This window comes from Pinus tabuliformis, chromosome 2_2 (genome assembly GCF_031772625.1).
Source record: "Pinus tabuliformis cultivar Carrire ecotype Pingquan chromosome 2_2, CPIR1, whole genome shotgun sequence".
Classification (NCBI taxonomy): Eukaryota; Viridiplantae; Streptophyta; class Pinopsida; order Pinales; family Pinaceae; genus Pinus; species Pinus tabuliformis.
In genome coordinates this window covers 1,081,088,556-1,081,101,149 of record NC_142300.1, presented here as the reverse complement: position 1 = coordinate 1,081,101,149, position 12,594 = coordinate 1,081,088,556, and the positions used below count along the sequence as shown (strand labels likewise).

Here is a 12,594-nt window from a genome sequence, read left to right as displayed (position 1 = left end):
AGAGCTTTGTAATGAAGGTGGGCAAACCTCCGATGCCAAAGTTCGGACTGAAGAGTTGTGTCACAAGACATGACACCTAGCAGACTTCCACCGACCTGATATAAAGAATCAACTCGAAACCCAAGAGTGAAAGCATATTTAACATTATTTTTCCATATACGTACCTTGCCATCGCTGAAGGTTACCTTGTAGCCTTTGTCTTCCATTGTCGAGATGGATACTAGGTTCTTTTTTAGATCAGGTACATATAATACATCTTGTAAGTGGATTGTATTACCTTAATTCAATTTGAGAGAAACATTGCCTACACCTTTCACGGGGTATTTCATGTCATCTCCAAGGACAATTTCCAAGTTAGTTTCTTTCTCTACCAGATTATGGAGTACTTCTTTGTAACCAGTGAAGTGCCTTGAGGCACCACTATCAATGAGCCAAATTCCCATTGAGTCCGAAGGAGCGGAGGTAGATAGAGCAACTGGTAGATAATATTCAGCCTGCTTATTGTCAACAGTGTTAGATTCATACCTAGAATTTCTAGCCTTCTTGAATGGTTGCCCTCTTCCTTGATTTCCAGCATTCCTTTTACCTTTGCTATTGAATTTTCCATTCCTTCGATTACCATGAGAGGGATTTTGATCATCGTCACGGTGAGAGTCCTTTCTATCAGGGCATTCCCTTGCATAGTGACCTGCTTTATTGCAAATGAAACATCGTCATTTTCTTCCACCCTTAGGTCTAGCCTTTCTTTTCGATTTAGACCCAGAATTATTTCTTTTCTTAGCATGAGAAGAAAAAGCAGCAGGAGGACCTTTAGGCAAGGGCATTTCTTGCTCTTCTACCCTTGTTTCTTCTTGAATGCATCTAGCCATTAATTCCTCGAAACCAGGAATTACATTATTGTTCAAAAGAGTAGTCCTGAACACGTACCATTGGAATGGTAATCCTCCAAGAGTCGTGAGTGCCATTTCTTTGTCAGTAATAGTCTCCCCAATATATAGGAGATCGTTCTTGATCTCGGTGATTCTTAAGAAGTATGCTTGCATACTCTCATCTTTACCCTTCTTGATTTCCCTCAGCTTATTTCTAAGAAACAAAACTTGATTTGCATCATTAACTTTAAATAAACTCACCAGTCTATTGTAGATTTCCTTGGAGGTGTCTAGTTCAGAGATGTAGGCCACCAAGCGCTTGTCGATAGAGTCCCAGATGATCTTCTTCGCTTTAACTTCTCCATTCTTCCATTTGTTCCTGGAAACAAGAGGTGCATTTGATGGAGGCTCAACAATATTGCCTCTCACATGATCCAACACTCCTTGATCCTCAAGGGTTAGATCGATAGACATCTTCCATCTGTGATAGTCAGCTTTCTCACGGAGCTTGTCTTTGGCAGGAAAGAGTGTTGAGGACCCCATCGTTCTTTTAGGATAGCCTTGCCAATCTTTTCTTCGGTGATTGCTCTTGCTCTTGCTCAGGCTTTGTCTTCACCTCAGCTCTGATACCATGTTAAGTTATGGTATGTTCTATGCTTATAACTGTTTACTTCTTTCCTTATTATATACCACAAATTAGCAATCACATGTACATAAAGTAAAGTGCATATAGAACATTAAACGATCGACAGAAAACAAGCCAAGACAAGAGACACAAGATGTGGCGGCTAGCCAGGGACAAACTCCACAATGTGTGGGGAAACCCTTTCATCAAATCTTCTTTTATCTTCAATAATTTAGCAGAGAGAAATAGTACAATAAATCTGATTTATATCAGCAGTAGCAAATCCTAGATCAGCGGCATCAGCATTAGCGGCTTCATCATCAAACTAGAGCAGAAGATATCTCACAAACCAACCGTCGAATCGACTTGATTCCACCACCAAAAGTTGCGGCTTTCAGAGGAGGTTCAGACGAACCTACAGCGCAGTTCAAATGAGATCTTCTAGTCCACGCAGGTCAAACTACACTTCTGCAGTTGCAGCTTCAGTTTCAGCAGCTTCCTTCAAACTAGGGCAGTCGATATCTTGCAAACCGTCCGTCAGATTGACTTGATTCCACCACCAAAAGTTGCGGCTTTCAGAGGAGGTTCAAATGAATGTACAACGCAGTTCAGATAAGGAGATCTTCTAATCCACACAGGTCAAACTTTACTTCTGCAGTTGCAGCTTCAGTTTCAGCAGCTTTCAGCTTCACATGTGTGAGGGAGAGACCCTTTTCTGCGCAGTAGAGAAGAGACTCTTTTCTGCGCAGTAGAGAGAGAAAGATGTGATGAGATGAGTGAGTCCAAATGAGGAAAAGTCCTTCTATATTTATACACAACGTTGGTGTTTTAATAGATGCCACTATTGGGCTTCTGAGCCTACATGAGTTGTAGGTCGGCTTGATAATAATTCCATAATCAAAATAAATTCATATCTCCATGAATACTTATCGGAATCGGATGATCTTTATATCAATCCTACACCTCTCGACGAGAGGAATCTAATAAAAATATTATCAGCCATGAATAAGACGACCCACATGAAGTTTTTCCCTAGTTTCCAATTTTAACAGATCTTGGTCTTCCAACTTTTGTTGCAATTTAGTGTCTCTTCATCTCCTTCCTCAATGATCAACTTGCCTTTACAGCTTCATGGGCGTCTTCTAGCATGGTCTCCTTCTTCTTATCTTCCATCATCATCTTGTCATGACAAGATATAATACCTACAACTAGAAATCACTCATGGCAAGACGACATCAGTCCGAAAATCTCCTCATCTAGATTGCTTCATGAGAATGTTGACTAAGATGGAACTGGGGGCTGAACTGAGAGGCAGACTCGGGGATTGCGCAGTGCGCAGTTCTAGGGACCAGAGGTAATGGACTGAGTCTTGAGATTGCGCAATGCGCAGTTCTGGAGGCTTGGGCAAAGAGACTGTGCAATTTAGAAGCTCGGTGAGGCAGTCTTGAGGCTTGAAGTTGCCCACTGCGCAGTACAAGGAGAGAGAAGCCTATGGATTGCGCAATTGTGCAGCTCAAGGAGGCAGGGTGACATCTTGAGGCTTGCCATTGTGCAATACGCAGAAGGAGGCTGACTAGAGGGTGAACTGCGCAGTTGTGGAGGTCAAGGAGCCAGGGTTGAGCACTGATATTGCACAATGCACAATCCTTGGAGGCAGGAACTGCGCAGTTGTGGAGGTCAAGGAGCCAGGGTTGAGCACTGATATTGCACAATGCGCAATCCTTGGAGGCAAGAACTGCGCATTCTGCAATTCGAGGAGGCAAAGGATGAACTTGAGGGTTAACAGTCCTTGGAGGCAAGAACTACACATTGTGTAGTTCCAGGAGGCAACAGATGAGCTTGAGGGTTGACACTACATAGTGCGCAATTCCAGGAGGCAACGGATGAGCTTGAGGGTTGACACTGCACAGTGCGTAGTTCCAGGAGGCAACAGATGAGCTTGAGGGTTGACACTACACAATGCGCAGCTCCAGGGGGCTGAGTGAGGTCAAGTTGCTCAATCATGAAGTTTTCCAGAATTTGACTATGTGTGGGATCAGTGAGGTAAAAGTGAACAAGGATAAGACTTAAACACGATCACACACTCAGAACAATCGACGACACAACATTAATCACTCAATACACAAGAACAACATGATCCCCTCAAAGCGACACCAATACAAAAACCCCCTCCAAGTGCGACACTTAGGATGTACTTTGCAACGACAGTGACAACACTAGTGCGACAGTGAACGAAACTTTGGGAATGAGTGTAATACATGTCTATATGATAAATAGGACTCATCAACACCAAAGTTACCCCTTGAAATGACCCATAACTCCACTTTTGCAATGTGCGACACTTCCCATGCCAAAAGACAACACTTCAGTTTTTCTCTCAAAGGGACTAGAAAACTTAGGGGGTATGCATGGAATGACTCATACTACTAGAAACGACAGCATGAGAGATCAAAGTAGGCTCTGAAATTTAGATGTAGGCCAAAATTTTGGAGGGTGTTGTAGCAGTGACAACAGGTTTCTACTTGTTCCTTATCTTGTTTAAATGCAATTTTTTATTGGAAATTATTGCGTGTTTAATCTATTGTCCTTGAACTCCCTAGAAAACCTCCTAGTGAGAATTTTTCTAGTTAATTTCTCCCCTCGTAAAAAGGTAGCTAGCGTTGGAAAGTGAAAACTAAAGTTTCCCCCCTTCCTCATGCAAAAATTTGATATCTCTATGGTTTAAGTTCCTAAGACTCCATCACCCAAGTAAGGAAAAGGCACTAAGATCCCTTTTGGTGATCAAAATGTTCAAAACCTTTTTATCTTTTTCCTCTCATCTACTTTTTCGGCCCTTCAAGGCAAGCTACTAGGGCTAGGGAAAGCGTCGAATTAAGCTAGGGCTTGAATTAGTGCAACATTGAAGCTAGTTTGGCACCTTTTCACCTTGTTTGACTTTACCAACTCAAAATATAGCATTTTCCTTGGTGAAAATTGCCTCACTAGGGTTGATGTCATCAACCCTAGGCAATTTAGGGCCTCATAAAACCCTAGTTCTGCAAAAAGGATTCAACTTAGGGCTTGTTGAAGGTTTACCATTCCATATTGTAGATTATATCATTAAATTAAACCTTTTGTTATACTTGTATGCCTAGATACTCTATTATTGAATCATATCTTGAAACCCTAGGTCTCAAGTATTCTTTTCAAGGCCTATTTCATGGTACGTTGTTCCTTAGCATAAAGAATTGTGCCCTAATCCAAGTAAAAAGTACCTTGACTAAGCCTTTCTATTACATCACCTTGAACCTATTGACTTAGAATACCTTCTACGTCATATTTAATGGGAAGCCCCCGTGTGGTGAAATTCCACTAAAGAGCAGTACCATGGAGTGCTAAGGTGACAGTGGCAGCCACCGCATTGTATCTTAGTCTAGTTCTTGCCTTGTAAGGCATCTCACAAGGCCTGCTAGATTTTGAGGCAACAAGTACTTGAAAGGCTGGCTGTAATAGTTGGACACTTCTTTGGCAGCAGCACTTGAAAAATTCAGAAACCAAGATTACAAGTTCTCTTTCCATGTGAAAATTTGGACAATTTGTTGGAAAGATGGCACTGGAAAGTTAGAAACTATGTGCGTGTTCCTTTTCCAAAAGCCTCATACTTTTAAGGCACATGACATGGAATATAATTACGTAGTACAAATAAGAGGCTACAAGATATCCAGGGTCACATCCTTTTCAGAGTTAAAGGATTTTATCAGTTCTTTGCTTTACAAGGAAGAATATTCTTCAAAAGAGGTTCTTGCTTGGCCTATCTCTTCACATTTTATTATGTTATTCCATAAATAAGTACCACTGGTAAAGAAGAGAAAAGTGAAATTTACAGTGAGCTTGCCTGAGGCCGGATATCAATTAACACAGTATTTTCCTCCTTTCTAAGGAGTTCTGATGCCATTTTAGCGGTTAGATCACCAGAGTATCCTCCATAGTTGTACTGCCAAAAAGAAACCCTGCATGCAATACACCTCCATCAATCTTAGTTTACTGCGTAATGAATTTTAAAGTACCTAAATAACACTGGCTAACAAGAAATATGTGACAGATAATTGTGATTTATTTGTTGTTAATCATAAATATCCATACCCTACAAAGATAGTACTGCCACCAAACACTATAACTGGAATAACTGGATTCTCGGGATTCACACCTACAGCTTTTTCTATATCTGTAATTACAACATTAACCTGTACAAAATATGCAACTCCCAGTTAGCATCCGGATAATGGCATTCAGCTTCTAGTTGAGCAGATAAATGTAAAATAATATTGTAATGCTCCTTTTCAAAGAGTGGTTTGCACAAGAATTTTAGAAAACTGTATATATACATTCATATAATAAATTTTCTGTTGCAAATCATTCTGCAAATAAAGCACGAGTGTGCAATCATCTTTGTTACCTGCTGAACAGCATACCCGAGTGGCTTAATGATTTTTGACGCTTTCTCTTCACCAACATCCAATACAGATTGTACTTCAGGAGGAAGCAAAGCCTTTGTAAAGCTATAAACATCTGTCACCAAATTCACTACTATTGCTAAAACAGAACCTGCAGAATCTTCTATGATCAGCACAACCTTTTTTATAGCATTGTTTGCTGGTGTTCCCATCTCAAAAGGGCTCATCAAGTCAATTGAATTGTTGCGTGTAAATCCTCCAGAGTCATTGCCCTTGGAAAGAATGCCAGAAATTGCATTCTCAAATGACTCTGTCAGATTCTTTGTGGATTTCAAAATGGATCCATTAATGTTATTGTAAGTCTCCTTCATGGTGCTACTGGCACTGCTCGCTGAAGAAGTGAGGGACTCTTGGATACTAGAAAAAAATTCTTCAAGGGATTTTTCTGTCCTCTCTACAGAAAAATTAGCTATATTTTTTGATTCTATAAATGGTTCAGAAGTAGGTTCAGATTGGGATACTGTATCTGACATTGAATTTACAGTAGAATCAAGAGAAGGCAATGAATCAGTGGAAACTTGAGAGTCAGACAAACTTTCCATTCCTTCTCCACTAGCTGCAGATGGTATATTTACAACAGCATCTCCAACAGAAATTGATAAATCTGAAACAATAGATGTTGCTTCAGTAGTAGGCTGCAAGTGTTCAGTAGATGATGCATTAATTGGCATGGATAAATAATTGTACATACCATCAGACAATGTGTCGGCAACAGAAGTATTTACATCCTTTACTAATACCCAGTTTCTCACCCCATGGATCTGTGCAGTCTCACTGGCAGATGACATACTTTCAGCAAAAGGAATCAACCCTCCATTAGGCACATGTAAATTCATGTCATTTGGAGAATATAGATCTCTCAAATCTTCCAATGAAGATCCAGTTTTTGTCAACTGATTTCCAACATGCACCTGGTTTTCAAAATGCTGCGAAGGAATAGCCACATCTTGTGAAAAGCCACCCTCTCCAATTACTGTTTTCTCTGATACAGTTTGAATTTCAACAGATTTTGCTGCATGTAGGTCAGGATCTCTCACAGCATTCAGATGGTCTGATCTCACTGCCTGCATTCGGAAGCAAAGTCCATGATTTCGTTTGTGATCAGGAGGAAAAAATAACCTCTCTTCCTCTGAAAATATTTTTTCCACAGCGGTCTTCTGGAATGATGAGGGACAAACTTTTATCCTACCATAGCAGCAAAACTGCAATCATATTTTTTAAAAATGTGTGACAAATCTGTTGCAATAAAAGGGGTAACAATAATTCAAATGTCAAAACTACAACATTACTCCCTCCAATTTGGTGAAGATTCATCACTGTCCAAAGAAGTTGAATAGAGGTGAAAAAATCTTCTATACCCAAATAAATTGATGATTGAACCATTCATAAACAAATTAATGTTTAGAATCTTCATTCTCTTTTGCCGCCAGATGCTTGTTACTGACTTTTGAGCTGGATGTTTGTAATCCATCCCAAATTGAAAAGAGTTGGGAAGTATTATAGATAGTGCAGCAAAAAATTATGATTTCAAACACTGACATTGCCATGTGGAAGGAAACCTAGAAACTTAGAAAGTCCCTTTAGTTATTTTTGGTTCCTTTTGAGAAGATGCTTACTATTATCACTGCAAGGAAAACTTGCCCTTCCCTTATCTGGGAATATTACAATGAACTATAACTGCCGTAGAACACTCTAGAGCATCCCTTCGGCTAAGAACCCATGGGTGGGAGGTATCTATTCTATGACAGTCGCCCAGTGCTTGCATTGGGAATATTACAATGAACTATAACTGGCTTAGAACACTCTAGAAGATCCCTTCAGCTAAGAAGCCATAGGTGGGAGATATCTATTCTAAAGTCGCCCAGGACTTGCACCTAGTCCCTACTGGTTGAAACGGCCCACTTGCATGCTCAAGACAGGCCACAAGGGGGCAAAAACATGTCTCTAGGGGTAATTTGAACCTTGGTGGCAAGTATGACATGACCCCACTTTGCCATCTAACCAAGCCCCCAATCATGAAAAAATACAAAGTTAATGCAGTGATCCTTTTTACATGGAAAAACACCAATAGTAAATAAAGATATTAGAACAAAAGATGTAGCAATACAATGTCAGTCATCCCCCGAGTCTAACATAGCAAAGATGGGATGATATTTGAGCACCTCTAGGCATGCAAAGTGTCAAAATGCCAACTTTAGCATAGATATATGTGAAAATTCTGAACCCTGGAATCCTACTGCAGCAACTGATATTATCTCTTCTATTTGTTAAATAATTTAAACAGATTATTTGCAGTGTCTTTCGGTAAATATCAAAATAAATACATTGCAACCTTCACAAGTTAAATATTGTGGAAAAATAAATGCATGGAAAAATTATAGAAATGCTAGCACACATATAAGCACATTAACACAGTTATTTTTGGACAATTGTCCCGGAAAAACCCAATGCGGGAAAACTGGTGCAGCAGATGAGGGTTTCTTTATTAATCTTCAGCAGTAATTCATGTACAAGATATCGAACAACAAAAATAGAGAAAGAAACACTAAGAGAAATTTAGCAATAAATTTCTCACTCTCCACAGCGATTCTCTGACCCCGAAACGGACCCTCTGCCCTTACGCTAGTCTCACTGCATCATCCTCTGCGTAGTGCCCTGATGAACTGTGTCCTCTCTCACGTTGGCCTTTCCAGAATTTATCCTACACTCTTAGACTACTGTTGATGCCCTCTCTCTCTCACCTGCAACTCACCCTCTGGCTCTATCTTCTCTTGCTGAATTTCAGCCACTAAGAAAATCGATTTTCCTGGGAAACTGAGTATCTGCACTGGTGTATGTTCTCCAAGACCCATCAAGTTTCTTCTTATAATCTCTCGTTGAGACATCAACAACCAAGATTAGAACATAATCGATGGCTAAGATTAATGTTATGAATATAATTCATATAGAAATAATAATCAATATAAATATAATAATAAATAATAAGTAATTAACTAATGGTTAGTTAGTAATGAAAAGGCATGTCTTTGAGACATGACCGTTTGTGGAAGGGCACATGCCTAGGGTATATAAGCAGATACTCATTATCATTTTTACTCATCTTATATCAATTCTTTTATACAATATACAATTTACAATTATTATATTATAATGGATGTCTTTGTCTTCGAAGTATTTTAAATATTTCTGCTGCGTATACGACTTTTGGTTGTTACAATATAATTTTATAGTTATTAAAAAACAAATTATTTAAATATATATATATAAAGAAAAAAATGATTAAAAAAAAATATATATATATATATATATGTTTAAAAAAAAAAATTCATAGTCAGAAAAGAGAAGGAAGAACATATCAGTGTCACTAACGAAAAATTATCTACAAGCAAAAATGGAACCTAAGTTGATAATGATGAAAGAAGGACCATTTACCTATAATGGTCTTTCATTTATGAATCATGGATAAATTACATTAAGAGAAAGTATCCAAGGAAAAGAAATTAATATTGTTATCAGCACAAACAATGATGAAATTACATTAACATTAATTTGGCAAATCAGCTATTAATTCTAGAGCCAAGCATTGGTGAAAGGAAAAATATTTTTGGCCAAAAAGAGTATAAAATTAGTGATTTACAAGTGACAATAGATCATTATGAGTACATATCTCAATTTCGCATTGTAACTATGGATAATAGAAAGATTGATATCATTCTTGGTCAACCTTCGTTTACGGATTTTGGTACATTCATGTTAAACATAGAGAAACAAGTTTTGGCATTTCCTTATAAGGGGAAGATGGTCACATTTCGAGACATAACAAGCAAATCAGAATCAATAACATCGTCATCAGAAGACTTTAAGGATATTTCAGAAGCAATGTTTCAAGATAATAAAAGAACTATGTCAAAGAAGCAAAAAGAGCTTGAAGAAGTCATCTGCAGTAAAGACAAAGAAATTTCGCGCCTCAGAGATCACCAAGAAAAACTAACAATGTAAACTTTGACACGGAAACTATAAACTCAAAACGGGAACTCTAGCCAAGAAACCCCAAAAAAACATTGAAAACAGTGCTAAAAATAAAAAGTGTTGATGCTGGAATAACACTTTTTTTTCTAGGGTAAATTTTCTACATGTTTTAAAAATAGCAGTTAAAACCATTTTTTGTGCAAAAAACACCCTGAAAACGAAAAGTGTTGATGTTGGAATAACACTTTTTTTTTTAGCGTAAATTTTCAACGTGTACCCTAAAAACAAAAAGTGTTGATGCTGGAATAATGCTTTTTTTTATAGAGTAAATTTTCAACATGTGTTGATGAAATAAGGTCTGTTTTTTTTCAGGGTAAATTTTCAACATTTTGAAATAATGGCGTAAAAGATTTTATCATAATTCCAAAAAACATTAAAATTTCAAAAAAATAATTAAAACATAAATTTAAAAATTAAAACAATGAAAAAAACAAAAACAAAAAAGTTAAAAAATATAAGAAAACGTAAATAAAAATGTATATTAAAAACAAAACATAAAATTAAAAAAAAAAAGACAAAAAAATAAAATCAAACATAAAAATAAAATAAGAAACAAAAAAAATCAATCATAAAAATGTTAAAAAAGAAAAAAAAATTAAAAACCATTAAAAAAACAAAAAAATACTAGACTTAAACAAAACAAAAACAAAACAAAAAAACAAAAAAAATTAACAAACAAAAAACAAAACAAAATTTAACTTCTTAAATAATTTATAAACAAAATAAAATAAAATAAAACACAAAAATTAAAAAACTACTAAAATAAATTAAAAATATTTTTAAAAACAAGAAAAAATTATAAAAACCCTCAAAAAAAACTCCAATTTCAAAAAAAGAAAAAAAAAAAATGCGCCACCACGGGGGCACGGCCCTGGGCGGCGAAGCTACTACGACAGCAGCTCTGCCGCCTAGGGTTTGCGCCACCATGGGCCCCGGGCGGCTGAGGGCCCACTGAGAGTCGACCCTCAATTTCCCTGGGCCCGTGGGGGCGCGACCCTGGGCAGCGAAGTTGTTGCGGCAGCAACTCCGCCACCACAAGGCCTGGGTGGTTGAGGGCCGATTCTGAGAATCAACCCTCAGCCAGAATCGGCCCTCAGCCGCCCGGGGCCCGTGTTTAAGTTTGAATATTTTTTTAATTTAAATTGTTTTTTTGGTTTTTTTTAGGTTTTTTATAATTTTTTCGTGTTTTTTAAAATGTTTTTAATTTATTTTATTTGTTTTTTAATTATTTAAGAAGTTTAACTTTTTTTTGTTAATTTTTTAGTTTTTTTTTTATTTAAATTGTTTTTTTTTCTAGGTTTTTTATTATTTTCGTGTTTTTAATTTATTTTAGTAGTTTTTTTAATTTTTGTTTTTTTTATTTTGTTTATAAATTATTTAAGAAGTTTAATTTTTTAGTTTTTTTAAAATCTAGTTTATTTTTAATTTTATTTTGTTTTTGTCAATGGTTTTTAAATATTTTGTATTTTTATATACTTAATTTTATAGATTTTTTAAATTTTGTTTTTTTCCCAATTTTTTTTATCGTTTGCGAGATAAAAAATAAATAAATAAATAAAAATTTACATTTTTTATGTTTTCCTTTTTTATATATATTTTTATATGCATTTTTTTAAGTAATCAACATTTAAAAAAAAGAGAAATAAAACAAATAGAAAATTTGTTAAGTAATCATGATTTAAAAGACAATTGGACATAACCAAAAAAAAAAAAAAAAGATGTCAAAAAATGTAACATTTAAAAAAAAAAAAAAAAATCCACTTAATACATTAGAAAATTTAAAGTGTCAAAAATAAGCCCTCTAAAAAAAGGAGTTGATGTTGCATCAATACGTTTCAAAATCAGCATGAAAATCACTAACATTTAAAAACAAATATTTATATTTGATACATAAGAAAATTTAAAGTATCAAAAATATCCTCCGAAAAATTTAAAAAAAAAGTGTATTATGCATCACCACTTTTCAAAATCGATCGACTTTTTTGCTACCTCAACGAGACAGGTAATCGTATCAGTTCTCGTTTCAAAGTTTACATTGTTAATTACTCAAACAAGTCAAGAAAGCTAAAGCCACAAAGAAGGAACTCAATAAAAGTTTATTGGAACAAGAAGAAGAAACTTTACGTTTAAAGAGCCTTAACCAAACATTATTAGAATAAATCAAAAGTTTAAAAGATGATGAGGCTACTAGAATAAAGTCAACAATTCAGAAAATGATGAACTTGTACGTCTAAGGAATCATAACCAAACCCTACTTACGCAAATAAAAAAACTTTAAAATGACAAAAAAATCATTGAATGACAAGTTAGAACAACTTCAAGGTGAAGTATTGAAGTCATCAGCCGTTTCAGTCCAAGTTGTATATAAAGGGATAAATATTGATTCAGTCTATATCACAAGTGAGAAAGAAGAGGAATCTATAGAAGTTAAAACATACGCAGATGTTTCAGTTCAAGCGATAGACATTCCAAATGATGATTCAGTCGCCAACTCAACAACAATAGCGCCTGAAGAAAATCAGGAATCAACGACTAACATGATAAGAGAAAGCCAAACCAAAGGAGTTATGTTTCGACA

General features: G+C 36.2%; 1 protein-coding gene across 7 annotated transcripts in view; it reads right to left on the bottom strand.

Moving 5' to 3' along the window:
- LOC149197137 (Rhodanese/Cell cycle control phosphatase superfamily protein) overlaps window positions 1-12,594 on the bottom strand; it is a 263,884-nt gene that overhangs the window by 222,725 nt on the left and 28,565 nt on the right. For 5 of the 7 annotated variants that reach the window (XM_089405744.1, XM_089405743.1, XM_089405746.1 and 2 more), the window contains exons 3-5: window positions 5,930-7,189; window positions 5,617-5,717; window positions 5,369-5,483 (exon numbers count right to left, since the gene is read on the bottom strand). In XM_089405744.1, coding sequence (XP_089261870.1) covers window positions 5,369-5,483; window positions 5,617-5,717; window positions 5,930-7,189 — 1,476 coding nt within the window. The remainder of the gene's footprint in view (window positions 1-5,368; window positions 5,484-5,616; window positions 5,718-5,929; window positions 7,190-12,594) is intronic. The other 2 variants (XM_089405748.1, XM_089405749.1) reach the window with 2 other exon arrangements.